The sequence below is a fragment of the Phacochoerus africanus genome, chromosome 10, assembly GCF_016906955.1.
Source record: "Phacochoerus africanus isolate WHEZ1 chromosome 10, ROS_Pafr_v1, whole genome shotgun sequence".
Classification (NCBI taxonomy): domain Eukaryota; kingdom Metazoa; phylum Chordata; class Mammalia; order Artiodactyla; family Suidae; genus Phacochoerus; species Phacochoerus africanus.
The window spans coordinates 55026079-55048736 of NC_062553.1; the positions used below are offsets into that span (position 1 = coordinate 55026079).

Genomic DNA, 22658 nt, shown 5'->3' on the forward strand with positions numbered 1-22658 from the left:
AACAGTCAGTATATTTAATATAAAAGATCTTTTTAAAATCAATAAAAAAAGCACTAAGATCCCAATATGTAAATAAGCAAGGGTTTGGAATGTACTACTACTAAGCATATGAAAAGCAGGTTGACTTCATTTATAGCCAAAGAATTGTGAAATGTAATGACAGGTAAACCTCTTTCACTTTTTAAAATGGCAAAGGTTTTTTTAATTATGGTAATGCTGATGATGGTAAGGTAACAGTCTCATACGCTGTTGACAGAAATAAAAATTGATTGAACTTTTCTGGGAAGCAATTTGTGTATATGAAGAATCTTCAGAATTCTTACAATTAAACTACTCAGGAATTATACTCCTAGAAATTTATACTGGATAGTAATCAATAATGTGGGTAAATACCTATGTATGAAAGTTACTTATGGCAACTGAACTTATAGTATTATGACTTTTTTTTTTCAGGCCACACTCACAGCACATGGAGGTTCCCTGGCTAGGAGTCAAATCAGAGCTGCAGCTGCCAGCCTACACCACAGCCACAGCAACACCAGATCTGAGCCACATCTGCTAACTACACCACAGCTCACTGCAGCACTGGATCCTTAACCCACTGAGCAAGGCCAGGGATCGAACCAGCAACCTCAAGGTTCCTAGTCAGATTCCTTTCCACTGCGCCATGATGGGAACTCCAATAATAAACTTTTTTTTAACAAGTAGATTTTGCCACCTCCAAGGGAAAAAAAGTGAAAAATATTAAGTACCTAATACTGGAGGAATGAATAAACAAACTGTAGTTCAGTCATTGGATGGAATATTTATGCAGCCATTAAACTTTCTTCATTGGAAAAAACCTATAAAATATTGAATGGAAAATACAACATGCAAATTTACAATCTCATTTATGTACTCACACATCAAAAGACCAAAAGGAAACCTAAAATGTTAACAGTGATTATCTCTGAGAGGTATGATAATAGCTGATGGTTGTTGTATCCTTTTTTTTTGTTTTTTTGTTTTTTTTTGTCTTTTTGCCTTTTCGCCTTTTCTAGGGCCGCTCCTGTGGCATATGGAGTTTCCCAGGCTAGGAGTCTAATCAGAGCTTAGCCACCAGCCTACACCCAGCCACAGCAACACAGGATCCGAGCCGCGTCTGCAACCTACACCACAGCTCATGGCAACACTGGATCCTTAACCCACTGAGCAAGGCCAGGGATCAAACCTGCAACCTCATGGTTCCCAGTCAAATTTGTTAACCACTGCGCCACAACAGGAACTCCGGTTGCTGTATCCTTTATATTTTCACACATTGTCCGATTTTTACACAGTGAATAGATACTACTTTATAACCAGATTTTGTTTTTAAATTGACGTGACAATGACAGCAGTTCTTAGCCACTTCCTTTTCATTCCTTGCAGCATTTCTTTGAAGGTGTTGAAGCTCGGGTAGCACAGGGTATAAGAGAGGAGGAAGTAAGCTATCAGCTTGCATTTAACAAGCAGGAGCTCCGGAAAGTTATCAGAGAGTATCCTGGGAAGGAGGTGAAAAAAGGCCTGGACAACCTCTACAAGAAGGTCGATAAGCACCTGTGCGAAGAGGAGAACCTACTGCAGGTATGCTTCGGTCGTCTGACCATCCTAGATGCACAGCCACACACAATCGCTTTTTTCTGTAATAGTCCTCTAGAAAGGCTGGACATTTTCTAATGTTAGCACGAGGAAAGTTCCCTAATGTACAGAGCAGATCGATGAGTTGTGAGGCCAAAAGGATTAATATTTATACAAGTTTATGTGACTATTCCTGTCTATTTTACATTTATTGTTTCGAGGCACAGTTTTTCTTTTGTTTGGGGTGGAGTATTTTTGTTGCTTTTTTGTCTTGTTTCTGTTTTGAGAGTAGAAAGGAAATTGAACGGCAGGTGGTACAGTGGAGTGGTTCTGAGCATGGGGGTCAGGCTTGGAAATGGGTTCATAATCTGGCTCCAGATAAAGCTGCAGGACTGGGAGCAACTTACTTAACCTTTCTGAGCCTCGGTTTCTTTATTTGAGAAGTAGAAATAACACTCGCCTGTACAGCAGGCACTCCTCTTGTTGTCGTTGTTTTACACCTGAGGAAGATCAGAACTCAGAGAGGTGAAGTAATACAGCACGGTTCCATGGCCGATGGACTGTAGAGCCAGGCCTAAACCACAGACCGAGCCACTGTTGTTGGTAAACCATCCTAAGAGACCCCAAGCAGCGTGAGGATAATGCTGACTCTGGCATCATGGAGGACTTCGTGAAGCAAAGTCACATACTGACTTAGCAGATAAAGTAGCAGAAGAGGTATTCAAGATGGAAGAAATACCCTGAGCTGAAAGATGAAGCAGAAAGTGTCAAACGATTCAGTGAATAGTCTTTAGGTTGATTATTAGGAATTGAGAACTTGGGAGATTTAGGGTTTACAAGGAAAATCATAGAAGAATGCATTTGCTCAACTGACAGATACAGGCGGTGTTCACAGTGCCTCCCTCACCAAGTCAGCCTGCGACTTAATACAGAGTGACACCCGGGGCACACGGTGTGCTGTGCTGATATCAAATAAGGGTCCCTGAGCGTCACTGCTCACTAGATAGCTGTCAGTGTGTGCCTCAGGTCTGTCAACTCCTTGGCCTACAGATGATCTGTCTGACTCATTTCGGTGCCCTCCAGGGCATCAGCAGTGTTTTGCATCATCAGTTTTAGATAAAGAAATTGTCAGACTTTCATCTGAAATGGAATCTGGGCATTAACTGCTACACTTCATATAGTCGCCAGGCTGGGTTGCATATCCACATGTGTTGGGTAAGGAGGGGATGTGAAAACAGCTCAGATGTGTCATGTGTGCTACTGTGTCACCTCTGTTCTGAGTGCTTTACACACATTCACGCATTTAACCCTCGTGGAGAACTTGTGAGGAAGGTATTACCGTCATCACTGTAGCTTACAGATAGGGAGCTGGAGCCACAGAGGAGTGATGTAGCATCTCAGGTCACACATCTGGCAGGTGCAGGAGCCAGGATTCTAGCTCCAGATGTGTGTTCTTAACTATTATGCTGTCCTAATTTCTTAGAATATGTCTTGACTTTTTTTTCAGCATACTGGACTATATATTATTTCCATTTGCAGTTGAGCAGCTTTTATCCTCATTTTTATTTCAGGTCGTGTGGCACTCCATGCAGGACGAATTTATCCGCCAGTACAAGCATTTTGAAGGTTTGATAGCGCGTTGTTACCCCGGATCTGGTGTTACAATGGAATTCACCATTCAGGACATTCTGGATTATTGCTCTAGCATTGCACAGTCCCACTAGCCCTCATAAAAGAAGAAAGACAAATGAAAAAGGCACCCTGCGTACACCAGACACTATTCAGAAATATCAAGCAACTGTTTTGAGAACCCAGACTTGAAATTTTATGTTACTTAAGTGTCATAAATGGAGAATACCATACCACAAATATTCAGGAATGAAAGTACCAACCTATGTAGTAGTTTTATTTGCCCAATAGGTTGTGTACTAACTTAAAGCATTTATGTCATCATAAATGCCTTTAGCATTTTTCTATGCCTAAACCAGAAACCTTCCTTTAATGCCTTGCTTCTTGTATTTGAGAGTGGTTATCCTTTGTCGAATGCATTGGGTGTTCTTCAGTTTTCACTAGTACAGCATCACTTGGAAACCATGCAACTACTAAAATACATATAGAATTTTTTCCCTTTGCCTAATGTGCGTATGCATAGGGATCTTGTGATGTAAACCTGGATCACTTGTAAACATGGATTTTGAGGATTATGTGACTGTAGCTATGAATCTGAAATAAAGAGATTTTCAAAAAAATCAAAATTTTTTGGAGTTCCCATCGTGGCGCAGTGGTTAGTGGATCTGACTAGGAACCATGAGGTTGCGGGTTCAATCCCCTTGCTCAGTGGGTTAAGGATCTGGTGTTGCTGTGAGCAGTGGTGTAGAACACCACTGGGTTTCAACCTGCTGCATATTACAATTGTTCAGAAAATGTTTAAAAATACTGACATTTCAACCTCACCCAGCCGTGGAAATAAGAATCTGGGAAGGTGGGGCCCAGGTTTTATAAACTCAGGCGATTATAAGGGGCAGCAAGGTTGCCCCCAACAGTGCAGTTCTCCGTTGCCTATATTTTGTCTAGGAGTGTGTGTCCGTGTGACCCAGCTCTGCAGTGACATGTTAAGAGAAAATCTGTTGGCATTCCCACGTGGCACAGTGGTTAACGAATCCGACTAGAAGCCATGAGGTTGCGGGTTCAGTCCCTGGCCTTGCTCAGTGGGTTAAGGATGCAGTGTTGCCGTGAGCTGTGGTATAGGTTGCAGACGTGGCTCGGATCCTGCGTTGCCATGGCGTAAGCTGGTGGCTGCAGCTCCGATTCGACCCCTAGCCTGGGAACCTCCATATGCCGCAGGAAGTGGCCCTAGAAAAGGCAAAAAGACAAAAAAAATTTTTAAAAATAAAAAAGAGAAAATCTGTTGTAAGATTCTAGAAAAGATATTCCACCCTGATAAAATTAGAGGGTCATTACATCTGCAGGGGCTTTGCCCCCAGTATCTTCTTCCTTCTTGGTACATTGTGATAGGAGGCAGTGATGATCACAGGAGGGTTGTCACCTGAGGCATCAAAGGAAAATGGAAGTCATGGAATGACGTGTGTGTCAATAGTAATATGTAAAAAAAAAAAAAAAAAGTGTACAGACCATAGAGAAGGTGCAATTATTTGAAATTTTAGGGGTTTGGATTTAATTTCTTTCATGGTTATCTCTGTGTTATTATTAATCATTAGAGGTTTCCGTTTAATTTTTAATGCACAATCATGACCCTTTTTCTTTTGTAGGTGATTTTACGTTGTTTCTTTAGAATTTAATGTGTCTTGCATTTGCTATACTTTAAAGAGCCCTTTATCTCTGGATGTCTTTTCTGGACTAACAGCTCTTATTTTACCCCCCAGACTTTGCCAAGCTGGGACTAAGCCAATATCGATTCTCTGAAACTGCTTAGAGGTCAGATTGACCAGTCAATATTATAGCACTTAGGGAAAGAAAACTTTCTAAAAGGATTTCTAAGTAGCAGAATAATCCAACATTTAATCCAGAGCACCACATGCTTTCATAAGAAAGTTTGTAGGCTCTAAATTTATTTAAAAAAAAAAAAATCTCGAAGTGGTTTGCATTAAAATTTGCTCATTATAACTGTACTCTGATTTTTAAGCCAAGATGACTTTAGCTATAGCTGTAAATGGACTACATCTAACTTGTGCTCATAAAAATTCATTCCTATACTTGTTTATTCAGAAGGAGTAGACTGCTGCAAGATTGATCAAACCATACAGCAAACAATTCTCGAAGTAGCAGAGAGAGGAGAGTGTAACAGACCGGATACTTGGACATTTACTGGTAGAGTGAAACAGTGTGCCTCCATGGCATGATCCTAAGAACTGTGATTTCTCTGCTAGTCTCAGGGTCCCTTTCCCTTTCACTAATGTCCTGTTTCTTAGCTTTGTCTCTGGACCACAAGGGGGTTTTTCTCTAATTACTAATTAGCAATTGTATTTCTTCAAGTATTGCTTCTCTGCTGAATGAGATTTTCTACGCCTACTGTAACTAGTCAACAAAAGCTTTGCCATTTAAGACATCACACGTTTATTATCTCATGGGTCTCTAGGGCAGAAGTCTGGGTGGGCTCTGCTGCCAAAATCAGGGTGGCAGCAGCTTGGGCTTTGATCTGGGGCTTGGGCTAGAGAAGAAATCTGCTTCCCCACCCACTGGGCTTGTTGGTAGGAATTCGGTTCCCCACTGCTGGAGGGTGGAGGCCCCAATTCCCTGCTTGCTGTCAACCCCCACTCAGCTCTTCCAAGAGGCCTGCTTCCTCGTCACACCGCACCCCATCCTCAAACCCCAATGGCCCTCAAGTCCTGCTTCACGCTTCTCTACTTTTAAGGGTTTGGGCAAATGCACTGGGCCTCCCTGCAAAGTTGAGACCACTCTCCCTATTTTGACGTCTTTAACAACCTTGATTACATCTGCCAAGTCTCTCTTGCCATGTAATGTAACAGGAGTTTACAGGTTCCAGAAAAGTGTGGGTATGGACATCTTCCAAGACTCTTCGAGTGATAGATGCTGCCTCCTCTGCTGCCTCCTTCCAGACTCCCAAGCTAATATCTGTCTTTCTAAATATATTTTAGTCCTTTGTCTGCATTGGGTTCTAGTTAGGTAAACTGCCTAATTCTTTTAATTGTGTCTACTCTACAGTTTATCCCAGTTAATAATTATAAGAATTTTTGATGACTGTACTGTTTTTTTTGTTTGTTTTTTTTTTTTGTTGTTGTTGTTGTTTTGTCTTTTTGCTATTTCTTTGGGCCGCTCCCACAGCATATGGAAGTTCCCAGGCTAGGGGCCGAATCGGAGCTGTAGCCACTGGCCTACGCCAGAGCCACAGCAACGCGGGATCCGAGCCGCGTCTTCAACCTACACCACAGCTCACGGCAACGCCGGATTCTTAACCCACTGAGCAAGGGCAGAGACCGAACCCGCAACCTCATGGTTCCTAGTCAGATTCGTTAACCACTGCGCCACGACGGGAACTCCGATGACTGTACTGTTAATTTCCAAATTTTTTTATTGGTTCCCTTTCCTACACACCCATCAAAACTGATAACCCGAAGGAGTTAAATTATTGTTCTTTCTGATGGCAGTTATTCCTTCCATCTGTCTAGACTAGTGGCTCTCAATCAGGAACGATTCTGCCTCCCTAGGGACAGTTGGCAATTCCTGGAAAGATTTTTGGTTGTCACAGCTTGAGGGATGCTACTGGCATCTAGTGGGTAGAAGCCAGGAATGCTACTCATCATTCTACAATACAGAGGACAGGCCCTCTAAACCAAAGAATTATTCAGTCCCAAATGTCAGAAGTACAAAGGTTGAGAAACTTTGATCTGGATCACCTTACACATATTCATTCTAAAGCCTTCCTCAGACTCTTTTCTTCTGGAGAGAGTCCTTGTTCAGATGTTTTATTTTGTTGGCTATCTTTGCATTAGATTTCCTCACTGTTTGCAAGCTCATTGTCAGTGCAAAGTTTTTTCTTTTCCCTTTGCATCTGGCTCCCCCTCCTTCAGCTTATCAGTTTTGATGGTGGTCCCATCAGGTCTGCTCCACAATCAGGGCTCCTGTCTCAGGGTGATGTGGGGGACCTAGAGAGCCCAGATGAGGCTTGGTTTCTTTTTCTTTCTGCCTCCTCAGCCCACCCTCTCGCTCAAAGCCAGGACCTGAATGCTGAGCAGCAATAATTCTGTGTGCCAGAGGAACCAGGGCCCTGACCTCAGGCCTTGCGGCCCAGCAGTGTGCCTGCACTGGTCTTCCGTGACATCTGGAGCAAAACTGGACTGCAACTTCAGTGTCCCACTCATCTTTTAAATTTCTTTGATTTTAGTTTTTGTATTTTCTAATGGTTATGTGTTTGGGACAAAGGGAAGGACTGGGTGGCTGTTGCATAGTCATTTGCTATGATATTTATTTATGGCTCCCTATTTTCAAAAAAGATATTTGTTGCTAGGCAACAAAAAAAGTCTTTAACTGTATGTGTTCAAGACTACAAAAGCCATCCACGGAGCCTCATTACCTCCTAGAAATTCCATAAAACAGCTTATTGAAGGATGTGGGAAGAGGGACAGGGCTCCCTGCGGAAACGGTTAAAGCGATATATGAATGCGTACAAAGTTATTCACGGCCCACAGAGATATATATACACAAGGATTAAGTGCATCTTCAAAATGGATGCACTGCTTGGGAGAAGAGTAAACAGGAGGCGATGAACGCCTCTCTGATCATCTAGAAGTTTCCACGCGACAAATGGAATTCCAATATTCGACCATGCATTTTCTCAATGTGAACAGGTTCTCTATAGCCAGTTGATTTACATTTGATTCCATTCTCGAATGTTTCTTGCGGTTGGTGCTAGAGAAACAGCTGAGTGAAATAAACTCTGACTCCAGGAATGCGCAGTAGGGGGCGGCAGAGGTAAACATACAAAGACAATGACGTTTGACAGAGGAGCTCTAACTCAAGAGTTCAAACGCAATGATGTTATGCTCATCATAACGGGATGAGTATAATATTGGGATCTGGACATCTGTAAGAGGCCAGGGGTGCGGGAGCAAAGTTAGTTAACTGTGTTGGGTGGTTGTCAGGGAAAGTTGCACAGACAACCGGGTACTTCGGCTGAGTTCACGTGGGGAGCAGGCGTCCCGGGAGGGTGAAGGCTAACCGGCTGCAGGGACCAGGGCTGCACAGGCTCTAACCCCGCGCCCCGAAGGTCAAGGAAGTTCAAGGCAACGACAGGCGCAGCCTGGACGACGGCCGCCGCGGTGGTTCCGGCTCCCGCCGCCAGAGGGCGCCGCCGCGCCGCACCTTCCGGGCCCGTGCGTTTCCGGGCCTGGGCCCGGCGCCGCCATCAGAATCGGGCGCGTCCCCGCCGCGTGCGGCGACCCGTCTTCCGCTCCCGTTACCGAGGCAACCGCTGCGCCTACTCCGCGCTGGTCGCGGTAGTCCGTCCGCGCCATTTTCAAACTGTCCCAGCGCCGGAGCCGGTGTCCGCGGCGGCGGAAGCCAGCGAGCGAGGCAGGCGCAGGGGATGCGACCGCGCGCGGAGGGAGCGGCAGCCGGGGCGGCGGGTGAGCACGAACCGGGCGGGCGGCGCGGGGAGGGAGGAAGTGGGGCCCGGGCGGGGACTCTGGCGCCGCGGCCTCCCGCTGGCGGGAGCCGTGCGGGGAGCGGGTTCGGGCTGCGGACCTGGCTACCCCGCTGCGCTCGCGGCAGCCTCCGCCGGCGCCGCGCAGCCGCTGCTGCTGCTGCTGGCCGGTTGCTCGAGGTGGAAGCGCCCTCTTCCCAGCTGGTCCCCCGGCGCTTGGTAAACGCAGACAGGCCCGAGCGCAGGCCGAGCCTTGGCGGCGACCTCCGCCCGTTTGCGGCTCTCAGGGAAGGACCCGGTTCGGTTCGGGCCTGGGCGTAGATACGTCCCGGGCCTCTGGGAAAACACGCCGCGCCGGCTCCGGGTGGTGGTGAGCGCGCGTGGAGCGTCGAGCCTCCTCGCCTGTTGTCCTGCAGGGAGCTGAGTACAGACGCTCCTGGAGCGGGGTACCAGCTTTTTGTCCTTCTTGGAAGGATTTTAATCTTTCATCTCTCTTGTGTGTTGATGAGTGTTTTGATTCGTACTCCTGCTTCTCTATCTTAGAAGGATGTGAGCAGGTAGTATTTCTGGGTAACCAAAGTCGGTGCCAGACAAGGAGAAATGTTTGGATGGCGAGGTCCTGCTGGTTCTGGGTTTTTTTATTTTTATTTTCTTGCTTTTTAGGGCCGCACCCCTTGCATGTGGAAGTTCCCAGGCTAGGCGTCAAATTGGAGCCGCAGCTGCCTGTCTGCACCACAGCCACAGCAATGCAGGATCCAATCCCTGTCTGTGACCTGCACCACAGCTCAGGCAACGATGGATCCTTTTTTTTTTCTTTTTTTTTTGTCTTTGTGCCTTTTCTAGGGCCACTTCCTGCGGCATATGGAGGTTCCCAGGCTAGGGGTTCAATCGGAGCTGTATTCGCCAGCCTACGCCAGAGCCACAGAAACGCAGGATCCTAGCCGCATCTGCGACCTACACCACAGCTCAGGGCAACACTGGATCCTTAACCCACTGAGCAAGGTCAGGGATCGAATCCACAACTTCATGGTTCCTAGTCGAAATCGTTAACCACTGCGCTAAGACGGGAACTCCGATGGATCTTTAATCCAATGAGCGAGGCCAGGGATCAAACCTGCATCCTCATGAGTACTAGTCAGATTCATTTCCACTGAGCCAGGATGGGCACTCGATAATTCTGGGTTTGCATTTCTCATGTCTCCAGGAGTTTCTCTGGAACACCCTGCTTCAGTCAGGTCCCTCTTATAGAAGGAACCTAGGAGGTAGCTACTAGTATGGAGTGCCAGCCTCCTTATTCAGAGAAAGGTTAGCAGAGGATAAGAAGGAAGGGTTTGTCAGAAGAAGCTGTGGAAGAGAGGTACTCACTCCACGGTGATGTAAGCTGAGGGCACAGCGCAGAAGCCAGAGTGCTGATCCAGACTGGGACCTGACGCCCACCCACTTTGTGGCGCTGTAGTTTGTAACAAGCTACTTTTTTTTGACCTTTTTTTGTGTGTGTCTTTTTGCCATTTCTTGGGCCGCTCCTGCGGCATATGGAGGTTCCCAGGCTAGAGGTCAAATCAGAGCTGTAGCCGCTGGCCTACACCAGAGCCACAGCAACGCGGGATCTGAGTCTCGTCTTCAACCTACACCACAGCTCATGGCAACGCTGGATCATTAACCCACTGAGCAAGGCCAGGGATTGAACCCGCAACCTCATGGATCCTAGTCAGATTCATTAACCACTGCCCCATGACGGGAACTCCTTAACCATTTTTTTAAATTACGCTATAGTTAATTTACAGTGTTGTGTTAGTTTCAGGTGTATAGCAGAGTGATTCAGTTATACGTATATATTTATACATGATTCTTTTCCATTATAGGTTCTTACAAGGTATGAAACGCAGGTCCCTGTGCTGTAGAAGTTATTCTTGTGAGGTAGCTTTTCCTCATCTCTCCCTAGGTAGCTGTCAGGGTCAAATGCTGCATGTATTCCAATGCATTCATGTTTTATAGATTGTGAGGAGCAATAGAGATGTAAAACAGAGTTTTTATTTGGTTTAAAATTATGAGTATTTGGTCTGTATTTACCTGGCAGAGGTTAGAAAAGAGCATATTTTTTTCTAAAGAAGTGACCTTTTGAATAATTCCATTTTAGGCAGATGGATAGATAATATATTTATAAATATTTAAGAAGACAAGGATAGAAGTCATGGCTTAGTGGTTAACAGGACTAGCATCCATGAGGACGTAGGTTCGACCCCTGGCCTCAGCAGGTTAAGGATCCAGCATTGCTGTGGCTGTTGTGTAGGCTGGCAGCTATAGCTCCAGTTCGACCCCTAGCCTGGGAACCTCCGTAAGAAAAGAAAGGAAAAAAAATGAAATCATGCATACATATATTTGCATACCAAATCTATATGTGAATTAAAGCAAAGATACAATAACACTCAAAAAAATAAAGACAAGGATAAAAAAACATGTACAGAGAAACTTGATTGTTTGTGTCATTTTTTTTTGTTTTGGGGGTTTTTTGGCCACACTTGCGGCATGCAGAAGTTCCTGGGCCCGGGATGGCACCCACACCACGGCAGTGACAACACAATGCCGGATCTCCAACCCGCTGCACCCCTAGGGAACTCCATCTTTTTTTTTTTTTGTCTTTTTGCCATTTCTTGGGCCACTCCCTCGGCATATGGAGATTCCCAGGCTAGGGGTCAAATTGGAGCTATAGCCGCTGGCCTACGCCAGAGCCACAGCTCACGGCAACGCCGGATCATTAACCCATTGAGCAAGGTCAGGGACAGAACCCGCAACCTCATGGTTCCTAGTCGGATTTGTTAACCACTGCGCCACGATAGGAACTCCTGTTTTTTTTTTTTTTTTTTTTGGTCTAAGTGAAATTAACAGGGTGAAATGCCCAGATCCTAAGCATGCTATTTGAAAAGCTTTGCTAAATGATATGCAGAGGTGCAATCCCTGTCTCCATCCACACAATCTTCTCATTGCCCAGAAAGTTCCGTCATAGCCCTTCCAGTCAGGATCCCCATAGCCCTAGGCAAACGCCATCTTAACTGCTGTGCACGTAGTTTAATTTGCCTGTTCATGAGTTTCATATAAATGGAATCATACAGTTTATGTATGTGGTTTCTATTGTTCAATTTTTTTTCAATCATCCATGGGTTTGACATGTGTCATAGTTCTTCCCTTTTATTCTTGAGTGATATTACATTGTATAAATATAGTTTATTTATCCTTCTGCTCCTGATGAGTAAATACATTGTTTCCAGTTTGGGGCTATTATGAATAAAACTGCTGTGAATATTCTTTAAGAGTTTGTAATTATTTTCCTTTCCTTGAGTAAATATTTCAAAATAGAATTACAGAGTCATAGAATAGAAGTATGTTTAGCTTTATAAGTGACAGCCATGCTTTTCCCACAGTGATTTTACACTCCTGTCAGCAATGTGAAGGTTCCACTTGCTCCAGATCCTTGGCAGCAGTTGGTATTGTACCTTTAACTTTAGCCATTCTGGCGAGGGCAGAAGTCCATGTCATCGTGGTAGTTGCCTCTGTCTAATGGTGTTAAGCACCTTTTCATGTGATTATCCCCATTCAGGTATCTTTTACAAATCTTAGTCCATTTTCTTACAGGGTTGTCTTTATTATTGAATTACTTATTTATTTATTTTTGTCTTTTGTCCTTTTAGGGCCACATCCGAGGCATATGGAGGTTCCCAGGCTAGGGGTCAGTCGGAGCTGTTGCTGTTGGCCTATGCCAGATCCGAACCACATCTGCAACCTACACCACAGCTCACAGCAACACCGGATCCTTAACCCACTAAGCGAGGCCAGGGATTGAACCTCAACCTCATGGTTCCTAGTCGGATTCGTTTCTGCTGCAGCACAACAGGAACTCCTGTTACTGAATTATAAGCATTCTTTCCTGTATTCCCTTGTTAGATATTATACATATTTTTCTACTATTTTGTTTTTGTTTGTGAAACAAAAGGGTATATTTTGATGAGCATTTTTAAATTGAAGAAGTCCAGTTTATCAGGTTTTTCTTTTATATTTAATGCTGTTAAAGAGGCTTATCTAAGTATTCTCTGCCTATCCCAGGCTTGGAAAATGGTAATTTTTTCCCTTCTAGAAGCCTTGTTGTTTTAGCTTTTACATATAGGTTTACAAGGAAATACTTATTTTAATGAATAGTATGAATGTCATAAACATTGGATTTAAATCAATCTAAGTATTCTAGAAGGTTGCCTACCTGAAAAGAAACAAAAAATAATTGCTTCATATGAAAAGAATCTTTTCTTCTTAGCATGAAACAATAATAATAGCTGATAACGGAATGATGTTTCACTCTTGTCTTTTAGGACTTTAATTTTTGGAAGTGAATAAAGCTAGTGTGGAGGCCAAGATGACTACAGCTGCAGAAAGAAAGTATATTAATATTAGGAAAAGACTGGACCAGCTGGGGTACCGTCAGGCTCTGACTGTGGAGTGTTTACCTTTGGTAGAAAAACTTTTCAGGTAAAGATGGAAACACAGTTCTAATCGGTGTAATCATTGATCCCATTTATCCGGTTTCTGGTTGAACCTCATGCGTCAGTGAAGAAATGGGTAGTTTTTTGAAAGTTCTTAAGTCGTCTGAAGCTTCTTTGTTCTTCTTAGGTTCTGGTCCTCTATCAGCAGTTCAGGGCCTCCTCCCCGGGAAGTGCCAGGGTCCCTGTAGACACCGTGCTGTTGAGAGTGAATGTCTCTGAGGGTTTCTGTGAACAAAAGCACAGTCTTGACTGCGTTTCCTGATACAGCTATAGCAAGTCTGCTTTCCTCGCTGGTCTTTTTTTTTCTTTTTCTTTTTTTTTTTTTGTCTTTTGTCTTTTGGGGCCACACCCACGACATATGGAGGTTTAATAGGAGCTACAGCTGCCGGCCTACACCACGGCCACAGCAACGCTGGATCCTTAACCCACTGAGCAAGGCCAGAGCTCAATCTCACAACGGTATATTTCCCAGTTGGATTCGTTTCCACTGTGCCACGATGGGAACTCCCTTTTTTTTTTAATTGAAATCTCGTTGACTTATTATGCTAGCATGGAGGATGAGAGAGAGGGGATATTGAAAGATGATTTAGTCTAAGTGTATATGTTCCATAACTTTTTTTTTATTTTTATTTTTTTGTCTTTTTGCTGTTTCTTGGGCCACTCCCACGGCATATGGAGGTTCCCAGGCTAGGGGTTGAATCGGAGCTGCAGCCACCAGCCTACGCCAGAGCCACAGCAATGCTGGATCCGAGCCACGTCTGCAACCTACACCACAGCTCACGGCAACGCCGGATCGTTAACCCACTGAGCAAGGGCAGGGATTGAACCCGCAACCTCATGGTTCCTAGTCGGATTCGTTAACCACTGTGCCACGACGGGAACTCCCCATAACTTTTAATTAATGCTGTCTTGAGAGATTATTGAATACTTCCTAGTCCCTTGAAAGACTCCTAGTGTTTGTTTTTGTTTGGTTTTAGATTTGAGCTCATTTAGCATTAACATGTATTCTAAGTCTTTTTAGAGATTTGTTTTTAGTTATCAAAAGCTAATGGAATGTTCCTTGTACTTACGTATTAGTGATCTAGTTCATACAACAGAAAGTCTTCGGAAATCAAAATTATCTGCTGTGAAAGCTGAAAAAGAAAGTGCCAATTTTGATTTTGTATTGGAACCTTATAAACTTGAAAATGCAAGATTGAGTAAGGAAAATAATGAGCTATACCTGGAATTAATGAAACTGAGAGAACAGTCAGGCCAACATATTAAAGGTAAAATTTTGTGATTTTTAAAGTGCAATATTTTTGCCCTTTTCATTTTATATGTAGGAAAGGCTAGTCTACTTTTAAAACTATTGATTAGAAAATGTGTAGTTTTTGACAGAACCCTGTAAACTAGCTATAATGGAAAAAATTAAAATCATAAAAAAAAAATGATAGTCTTCCTGCTGACAACTCCTGAAATATTATAGGGTGTGCCAAAGAGTTCCCAAGAAAGAAAATACATCTGCATTCCATAACTAAATTGTCCTCACCATGTATGGACTAAATTTTTACAATTAAAATCGCTGTAGAGAATATTAAATGTTCTTGAAATAGCTTTTATTTTTCTCTGACTGAGAGAAATACATGGATCTGTCATTCTGAATCTTTAACACCCTGTCGTGGATCTGGAAGGTAGAACAGAATGATTACGAAGATACTGGGCAAACTGTAATTATATGACGAACTTATAACTCCTTATATTCAGTAGGAAAAAGCCCTGACACCCAGCGTATATTCACAGTCCCTTAGCTTCATGTCCAACTTACTGGATCAAAAGCCTAGATTTATAGTAGGCTCATATCACAGGAGAAACCTATACTTTCTTTTTGTGCCTAGTGACTTACTTGCAATTTTGTTAACAGTGGTAGAAAAAGAGTTAGCCTTTCAAATTACTGTAACTTTTGTACTTCGTGAAATGGAGGAACTTCTATTGCTTGATCTGTGAAATGGTCTGTAACTCTTTTCATTTTAAGAGTTGAAAACCACATTGAAAAAGTGTGCACGTGAAACAGCTGATCTGAAATTTCTAAATAATCAATATGTTCATAAACTCAAACTTTTGGAGAAAGAGAGCAAAGCTAAGAATGAAAAAATTCAACAACTTCAAGAAAAGAATTTACAAGCTGTAGTACAAACTCCAGGTGAATCTATTTCTTCTTAAAACAAGTATTTGAAAAGATATATTTGGATAGTAACAAGAACCTTTAAATATATTTCTGAAGATCTAGCTTGTATTTTATACATGTGCTTAGAAACTTATATGATAATAACTTCTTAGATACAAGGAGTCTAACTTCAATGCCCAGAATTTTATTTCCCTTATCATTAATTTGAATTCTTTTTCTATTGTTACTACTTTAGTTATAAAAGTAACTCATACTCAGAGAATTTGGAAATGATGTACTTTCTTATTTATTGGTTTATTTTACTATTTTAGTTTTATGCTCAGTAGTTGTCCAGCAAGAAAACAGAAATGATGGGGCACATGCAGAGTTGATGGTTATCCAGGCATAAAGTTGGTGGAAGAATCAACAGTGCTCCTAACAAGATCATTGAAATGTCTAAAGCATGGAATTAAAATTACGGAAGTAAGGGAGTTCCCGCTGTGGTTCTGTGGGTTAAGAGTCCAACCGTAGCAGCTCAGGTTGCTTCAGAGGCATGGGTTCAGTCCCCAGCCCAGCACAGTGGTTAAAGGATTCATATTGCCACAGCTGGGGCATAGGTCGCAGCTGCAGCTAGGATTGAGTCCCTGGCCTGGGAACTTCCATGTGCCAGGGACATAAAGGAGGTGTAGGAAAGTTGTGAGCTTAGGCAGAGACACGGATTAAAGAGTGGGGTGAGCACCAGCAGTGGTTTGGTCAGGAGGACAAGTGCCATTGGAAGAGGGTGGAAGGTCTGTTAGCTGGCATAGTTGTAACTGGTGACAAAGTCCAAGCATCATCACTGTAGGCCTGTAGCTGAGCAGAGAGGATGCTCCTGAGAGTCCAGGAATTGTGCACTGAGGCGGGTTGGGGAGGGACCAGTGGGCCCTGAAATGGCAGGAGATGAGATGGAGAGGGGCCCATGAGCCAAAGCAGAAAGGATGGAGAGACATCTCGGAAGTGAGTAGAAGAGAAAGTTTCTGAGAAAAGAATGGGGCAGACTCAAGAGAGATTTGGAGGTATGATCTCCCAGTGTAGTGATGAGCATGGCAGGCTGGGGAAGCAGAGTCCCCAGACTTCTGGGTGCTGGGTTCTGTTTAAGGTAGAGGGTGTGGAAGGCAGAAGAGGGGACCCCCAGAGGCGGTAGTGAGCATGGAACACCCACAGGACTGCCATGTGGAGGTTCGAGATGCAGCGGGATGTGCCGCTCTGCTCTCAGAAGTGCAGGCCAGACGGAGATTCAGGTTTGAGAGTCCTTGGAATAGCAGGAGAGGTGAAGCTACAGAGACCACAGGAATCACCTAGTGAAACTGTGTGGACTGGGAAGCTGGCCTTGAAGGCACTGGTGGAAGAGGGTCTTTGAAAGACACTGAAAAAGAGCAGCCAAGGAGAATGTCGAGGAGGCAGGGAAGAAGAAAATGGTTCACCTTGTTAAAGGGTGTAACCACAAGCAGCCAGTGAAATATTTTTGACCCAGTTTCTTCATCCTCAAAACATGGAGTTAGTGTAAAAAATTGGCTGGGATTCTAATGAAGACAAAGTTGTGGGTTATGTTTTTCTTCATGAGGGTCAGTTAGTTTTTCAAGTACGTGCCTAATCCTGGCTGGATACTAGAAAAAGCAAATTATTCATTTGATTTGGACCAAGACAGGATATATCCAGCCATAGAAAGAAATCACTCCTGCTAGTTTTAAGGATAATTAAGAAAATATTTCCCACTAATTCAGGGTATATATTCCTTTATATTCTAATCTTGCTTCTTAAAGTTTTAATTATCTGCTCCTTTGGCATTGCTTGGTAAAGTGTGTTTATTTTAGTTATCATTGCCTTAAGCTCCTCATTTGACAGTTTTCTGCTGGTGATGATTTTTTGAGCTCATAAAAGCAAACACCACAAGGCACACTGAAATTTAATGTTGCCAAAGTCTGGTCTCCATCTAGGGGAGGAACAGATTAAACCTGGGCATATGTTCCAGGCATGCAGAAAATAAACCTTGTTTTATAACCATGTCTTGTCAGGGTTTTCAGGACTGCATTGATAAAGATCGGGTAGCTATTTGTATATAAGGGAGAGAACATTTTATCAGTGTGTAATATGAGCTAGAGACACTTTAAAAAAAAATGACAGACCTTCTAAAATATTTGATTCTAAGACTCTTTCATTTTCAGTTTTTTGAAGTACTTCTTTGAGTTTTTTCTTAGGTGGCAAGAAGAGAAGCATTGCTTTCCGGCGCCAGCGTATGCAGATTGACGAGCCAGCTCCGCCCTCTGAAGTCAGCTCCTACCCAGTGCCTCAGCCCCGAGACCCTTATGTTGCAGACCTCCTGCAAGTGGCTGATAGCAGGTGCAGGAAATTCTTCCTCATTGGCTTTAGTTAATAGACCACTTGGTTGTCCCTAAGTTTCTTGTTCATAGGGCTGCTATCTTCTTAACAAGTGTATTTCCAGTGCCTAGCACAGAACTTGGCACAAGTGCTCAGTAAATGCTTTCTAAACGTCCTCTGAGTAGAAGGTTTCTGCTTGTTTTGAAACTGGGATAGACCATATATCTGATGTTTCTGTCCATATTTGTCTCACAGCAGTTGTCATTTGAAGACTCTTTCTGTAGAGTTGCTTTGACATTTAGTTCTATCACTCAGGTAGTCTTTTCAGACTCTTTAGTACTTCACATTTTTGTCCAGTGTCAGTAGACATGAATAGATTTGTACCAGCTTTGAAATTCCTGCTTCATGATTTCCTAGCACTGTCGCTGGTATTTCCTTCAGTTGGAATCGGGTATAAATTCTGTTTCGGTGAATTCTCTGGGAAAGGCACCATGTGAGTGTCATGGGGTGTTAGGAGGAGTAAGATGGGGCTGCAGCTTTAGAAGCTCATGATCCAGTACTGAAGATGAGACAAGGGAAATACACCAATTCCACTAAGAAAAGTGTAAGAGGAGCAGTGGGGTGAGAGGGCACCAGTGACAGCCTCCAAGACAGTCAGAGCTGCAGGAGGCCCCAGATACAGGATATGCGCTGCTGGAAGTGGCTGGTGTGGTTAGCGCGTTGCTTTGCAGATTGTATGGGAATGTGGGGCGTTTTCTACCTGAGTCATCTCAGTGTCTTAATAAGAAAGGACCTTAGTGGAGATACTGATTAGGATCTATTAGCTAATTGTCTTCACATAGCATATATACCTGTATCTATACGGTAATCTAACCTTACCCATGAAATGCTGTGTTTTGTTTTTCTGGTACAATTATAATCTAGGATTTAGACAATATATTAATATTATTTAGGGAGTTTTTTTGGCTACATATGTATCATTTTCTGTCTTTTTCTTTCACCTTAACATTTTTCTTATCAAACCATCACAGATGGTATTAGTCTCTTGATTATCTTATTTTCATGTGCACATACATATTTAATTGTATTCATTCACATATACGTATGAGGATAGTTGCCTACATACTTTTCTCCTACACCTAGATTAGGAGGAAGTATTTATTAAAGTAATAGCCATGTTCAGCCTTACTCATTCTAACCCATGGAAAGTCTCTTTTAAACAGACCTGGCTTCAGGCTTTATTTTTCCAGTGTGAAAGTGGTTATGTCATATTTATGTTAACTCTTGGCAAAGTTTTGTGTAGTACAAGAGTTCCCATCATGGCTCAGTGGGTTAAGGATCTGGTGTTGCCGCTGTGAGCCGTGGTGTAGGTCACAGATGTGGCTTGGATCTGGTGTTGCTGTGGCTGTGGTGTAGGGCCAACAGCTGCAGCTCCAATTCAACCCCTAGCCTGGGAACTTCCATATACTGTGGGTGTGGCCCTAAAAAAAAAGTTGATGTAGTGCAAATACATTTGGGCAGTGGTAGAAATCAGATAATTTAGACAAATCTTGATTTTCTTGGAATTAATGAGTTCCAGAAAGCAGTAGGTTTTTTGCTGCAGTATTTCTCAAAATTTTTCTGCTCTCCAGGATTATAGGATAGTTCATTAGAAAATACAGGGTCTTTTAGAGTCAGGAGACATTTTAGTCCCATATTTCTCCTAATATTGTGCATTTTGAACTAGATACTTGATTTCCTGAACCTAAGAATTGACAGCAGTACCTCAAAGAATTAGCCTAAGGATCAAATTGCAGTAATAGGTATAATGTGTCTGAGTTTCAAATTGTGTGCCACTCAGAGTTCCCTTGTGGTGCATCAAGTTAAGGATCTGATTTGGGTCACTGCAGCAGCGTGGGTTTGATCCCTGACCTGGGAACTTCTACATGCCATGGTTGTTGAACCAAAAAATTATTTGCCACTCAGTTTTTCAGTCTATTCTTATAAAGTTAAATCTCCAGGATGTTGTACTCTCTTTATTCTGTGATTTCAAAACTGTTTGGCACAGCACCTCCTAACTCACTGAGAAGAAAAAAAGAGAGAATTTGTAAAAGAAGGCATCTAATTTCAGTTCTTGTTATTTTGTATTTCTTAACACAAGTGTATTGGCATTTAGTTATAAATGTGTTTCAGAATTCACGAACTTCAGCAAGAAGTCTACCAGTTACAAGAAAAGTTAGCAATAATGGAAAGTGGACTGAGAGATTATAATAAGCAGGTAGGATTTTTATTTTCTTGCATAGTAGGGATTGAGATGGGTGTGCTGGGATTGTAAATGGAGTTGGGTTGTATTTGATATTACTGATACTGCTTTTAATACAACATTCCATTTTCATCAGTTTGTTAATAGAATTAATAGTTGGAATGGCTTAGATGGCTTCAGAGCATTCAGTCTGTTCCTTTCATTGTGCATTGAGGAGAATAGTAGTTTTAATGTTGTTTTTTTTTTTAATGTGAATCATCTATCTCCCAAAATATTAACTGTTTGCATCTCCAGAGGTGTTTTTATTGAAATGTGTTATGCTTTATAATGGTATTTTAAATAATTTTCTTACTCTTACTGTAGATTTTGTCATTTTGCATATGTCTCTTTGAAAATTAATCTCCTATGTTGACACATTTGCTGGGTGTTTTCTCTGCCAGCACAGTACACAGAAAACAGTTTTCAGAAGAAGCAGGGAGCTAATAGATGCAGAATTAGATGGTAACTTTAATAAGCTTTGTTCTTCATACTTTCTGTAGGTGTTTTGACTAAATTCTGATTAGGGTAATTACTGGCTTTCTTAAAGTTTCTTACCGAAGTTTAAGTTGGGTAACACACTTTTTTTTTTTTTAATTATTTATTATTATTTTTTCCCACTGTACAGCAAGGGGGTCAGGTTATCCTTACATGTATACATTACAATTACATTTTTCCCCCAGCCTTTCTTCTGTTGCAACATGAGTATCTAGACAAAGTTCTCAATGCTATTCAGCAGGATCTCCTTGTAAATCTATTCTAAGTTGTGTCTGATAAGCCCAAGCTCCCAATCCCTCCCACTCCTTCCCCCTCCCATCAGGCAGCCGCAAGTCTCTTCTCCAAGTCCATGATTTTCTTTTCTGAGGAGATGTTCATTTGTGCTGGATATTAGATTCCAGTTCTAAGTGATATCATATGGTATTTGTCTTTGTCTTTCTGGCTCATTTCACTCAGTATGAGGTTCTCTAGCTCCATCCATGTTGCTGCAAATGGCATTATGTCATTCTTTTTTATGGCTGAGTAGTATTCCATTGTGTATATATACCACATCTTCCGAATCCAATCCTCTGTCGATGGACATTTGGGTTGTTTCCATGTCTTGGCTATTGTGAATAGGTGCTGCAATGAACATGCGGGTGCATGTGTCTCTTTTAAGTAGAGTTTTGTCCGGATAGATGCCCAAGAGTGGGATTGCGGGGTCATATGGAAGTTCTATGTATAGATTTCTAAGGTATCTCCAAACTGTTCTCCATAGTGGCCGTACCAGTTTACATTCCCACCAACAGTGCAGGAGGGTTCCCTTTTCTCCACAGCCCCTCCAGCACTTGTTATTTGTGGATTTATTAATGATGGCCATTCTGACTGGTGTGAGGTGATATCTCATGGTAGTTTTAATTTGCATTTCTCTTATAACCAGCGATGTTGAGCATTTTTTCATGTGTTTGCTGGCCATCTGTATATCTTCTTTGGAGAAATGTCTATTCAGGCCTTTTGCCCATTTTTCCATTGATTGATTGGCTTTTTTGCTGCTGGGTTGTATAAGTTGTTTATATATTCTAGAGATTAAGCCCTTGTCGGTTGCATCATTTGAAACTATTTTCTCCCATTCTGTAAGTTGTCTTTTTGTTTTCTTTTGGGTTTCCTTTGCTGTGCAAAAGCTTTTCAGTTTGATGAGGTCCCATGGGTTTATTTTTGCTCTAATTTCGATTGCTTTGGGAGACTGATCTGAGAAAATATTCATGATGTTGATGTCAGAGAGTGTTTTGCCTATGTTTTCTTCTAGGAATTTGATGGTGTCCTGTCGTATATTTAAGTCTTTCAGCCATTTTGAGTTTATTTTTGTGCATGGTGTGAGGGTGTGTTCTAGTTTCATTGCTTTGCATGCAGCTGTAACACACTTTTCATTTTCTGGACTTGACTGTGTCTTTTTGGAGTGAAGAAATCTGCACATAGAAGTATAGATATAACTTGTGTGTTAGCATAACTAAGTTTGTGAGTACTTTGAAGACTAATTGGATAAAATGGAGATTAAAGTGATAAAAGTAATAATGTCACCCAGAAAACTTACTTTATAGAGAGATGATGAAAATATCAAGTATGCACATGAGTTTATATTAATTGATATTTTTCAATTTAGAGTCAGTCATTGTTTCATCACATTTTTTCCAAGTACTTTATGAACATTAACTGACCAGTCTTTACCATTGCCATGAGGTAACTGAGGTGTTTGGAGAAAATGGCCTGACTGTGTCATTTTTGAAACCACCAAGGTATTGTGGTTATCAGTCTGGATTGAGTCCGCTCAGCTATCCATCTGTTTTGTTTTGGTTTTGCTTGAGTCTGTGTGCTGTTTTTCTACCCATGTATTCCAGATTTTACTGTTCTCTCCACTCCCTTTCCTCGGCATGTAATGCCCTCCTTCTCAGAGTGGCACCTTCTTTCGGCCTCCTTTCTCCACCTTTAAGATGAGCCGCCTTGCTTCTTGAACTCTCCAGGAGACCCAAGGGGGTTCGGCTCTGCCTGGGCGCCTGGCCCCCTGTCCTCTCGTCCGTTCCTCCCTTGGCTCCCATCTGGATTCTTCCATTCTTTAGCCACTGCTTACAGGGCTGCATCGCGGTTGTCAGTTCCTGG

At 42.6% G+C, this 22658-nt stretch overlaps 2 protein-coding genes across 8 annotated transcripts in view; both read left to right on the top strand.

Moving 5' to 3' along the window:
* EXOC1 (exocyst complex component 1) overlaps window positions 1-3851 on the top strand; it is a 55294-nt gene extending 51443 nt beyond the window's left edge. For 5 of the 6 annotated variants that reach the window (XM_047798055.1, XM_047798054.1, XM_047798056.1 and 2 more), the window contains 2 exons: window positions 1408-1602; window positions 3168-3851. In XM_047798055.1, coding sequence (XP_047654011.1) covers window positions 1408-1602; window positions 3168-3320 — 348 coding nt within the window. In that variant the 3' untranslated portion in view covers window positions 3321-3851. Of the gene's footprint in view, window positions 1-1407; window positions 1603-3167 lie in introns of those variants that run through there. The other variant, XM_047798059.1, reaches the window with a different exon arrangement.
* A 4052-nt stretch (window positions 3852-7903) lies between these two features.
* CEP135 (centrosomal protein 135) overlaps window positions 7904-22658 on the top strand; it is a 73453-nt gene continuing 58698 nt past the window's right edge. Inside the window, exons 1-6 of one of the 2 annotated variants that reach the window (XM_047798878.1) lie at window positions 7904-8699; window positions 13075-13231; window positions 14323-14513; window positions 15260-15427; window positions 17629-17770; window positions 19922-20006. In XM_047798878.1, the coding sequence (XP_047654834.1) occupies window positions 13119-13231; window positions 14323-14513; window positions 15260-15427; window positions 17629-17770; window positions 19922-20006 (699 nt within the window). In that variant the 5' untranslated portion in view covers window positions 7904-8699; window positions 13075-13118. Of the gene's footprint in view, window positions 8700-13074; window positions 13232-14322; window positions 14514-15259; window positions 15428-15688; window positions 15875-17628; window positions 17771-19921; window positions 20007-22658 lie in introns of those variants that run through there. The other variant, XM_047798879.1, reaches the window with a different exon arrangement.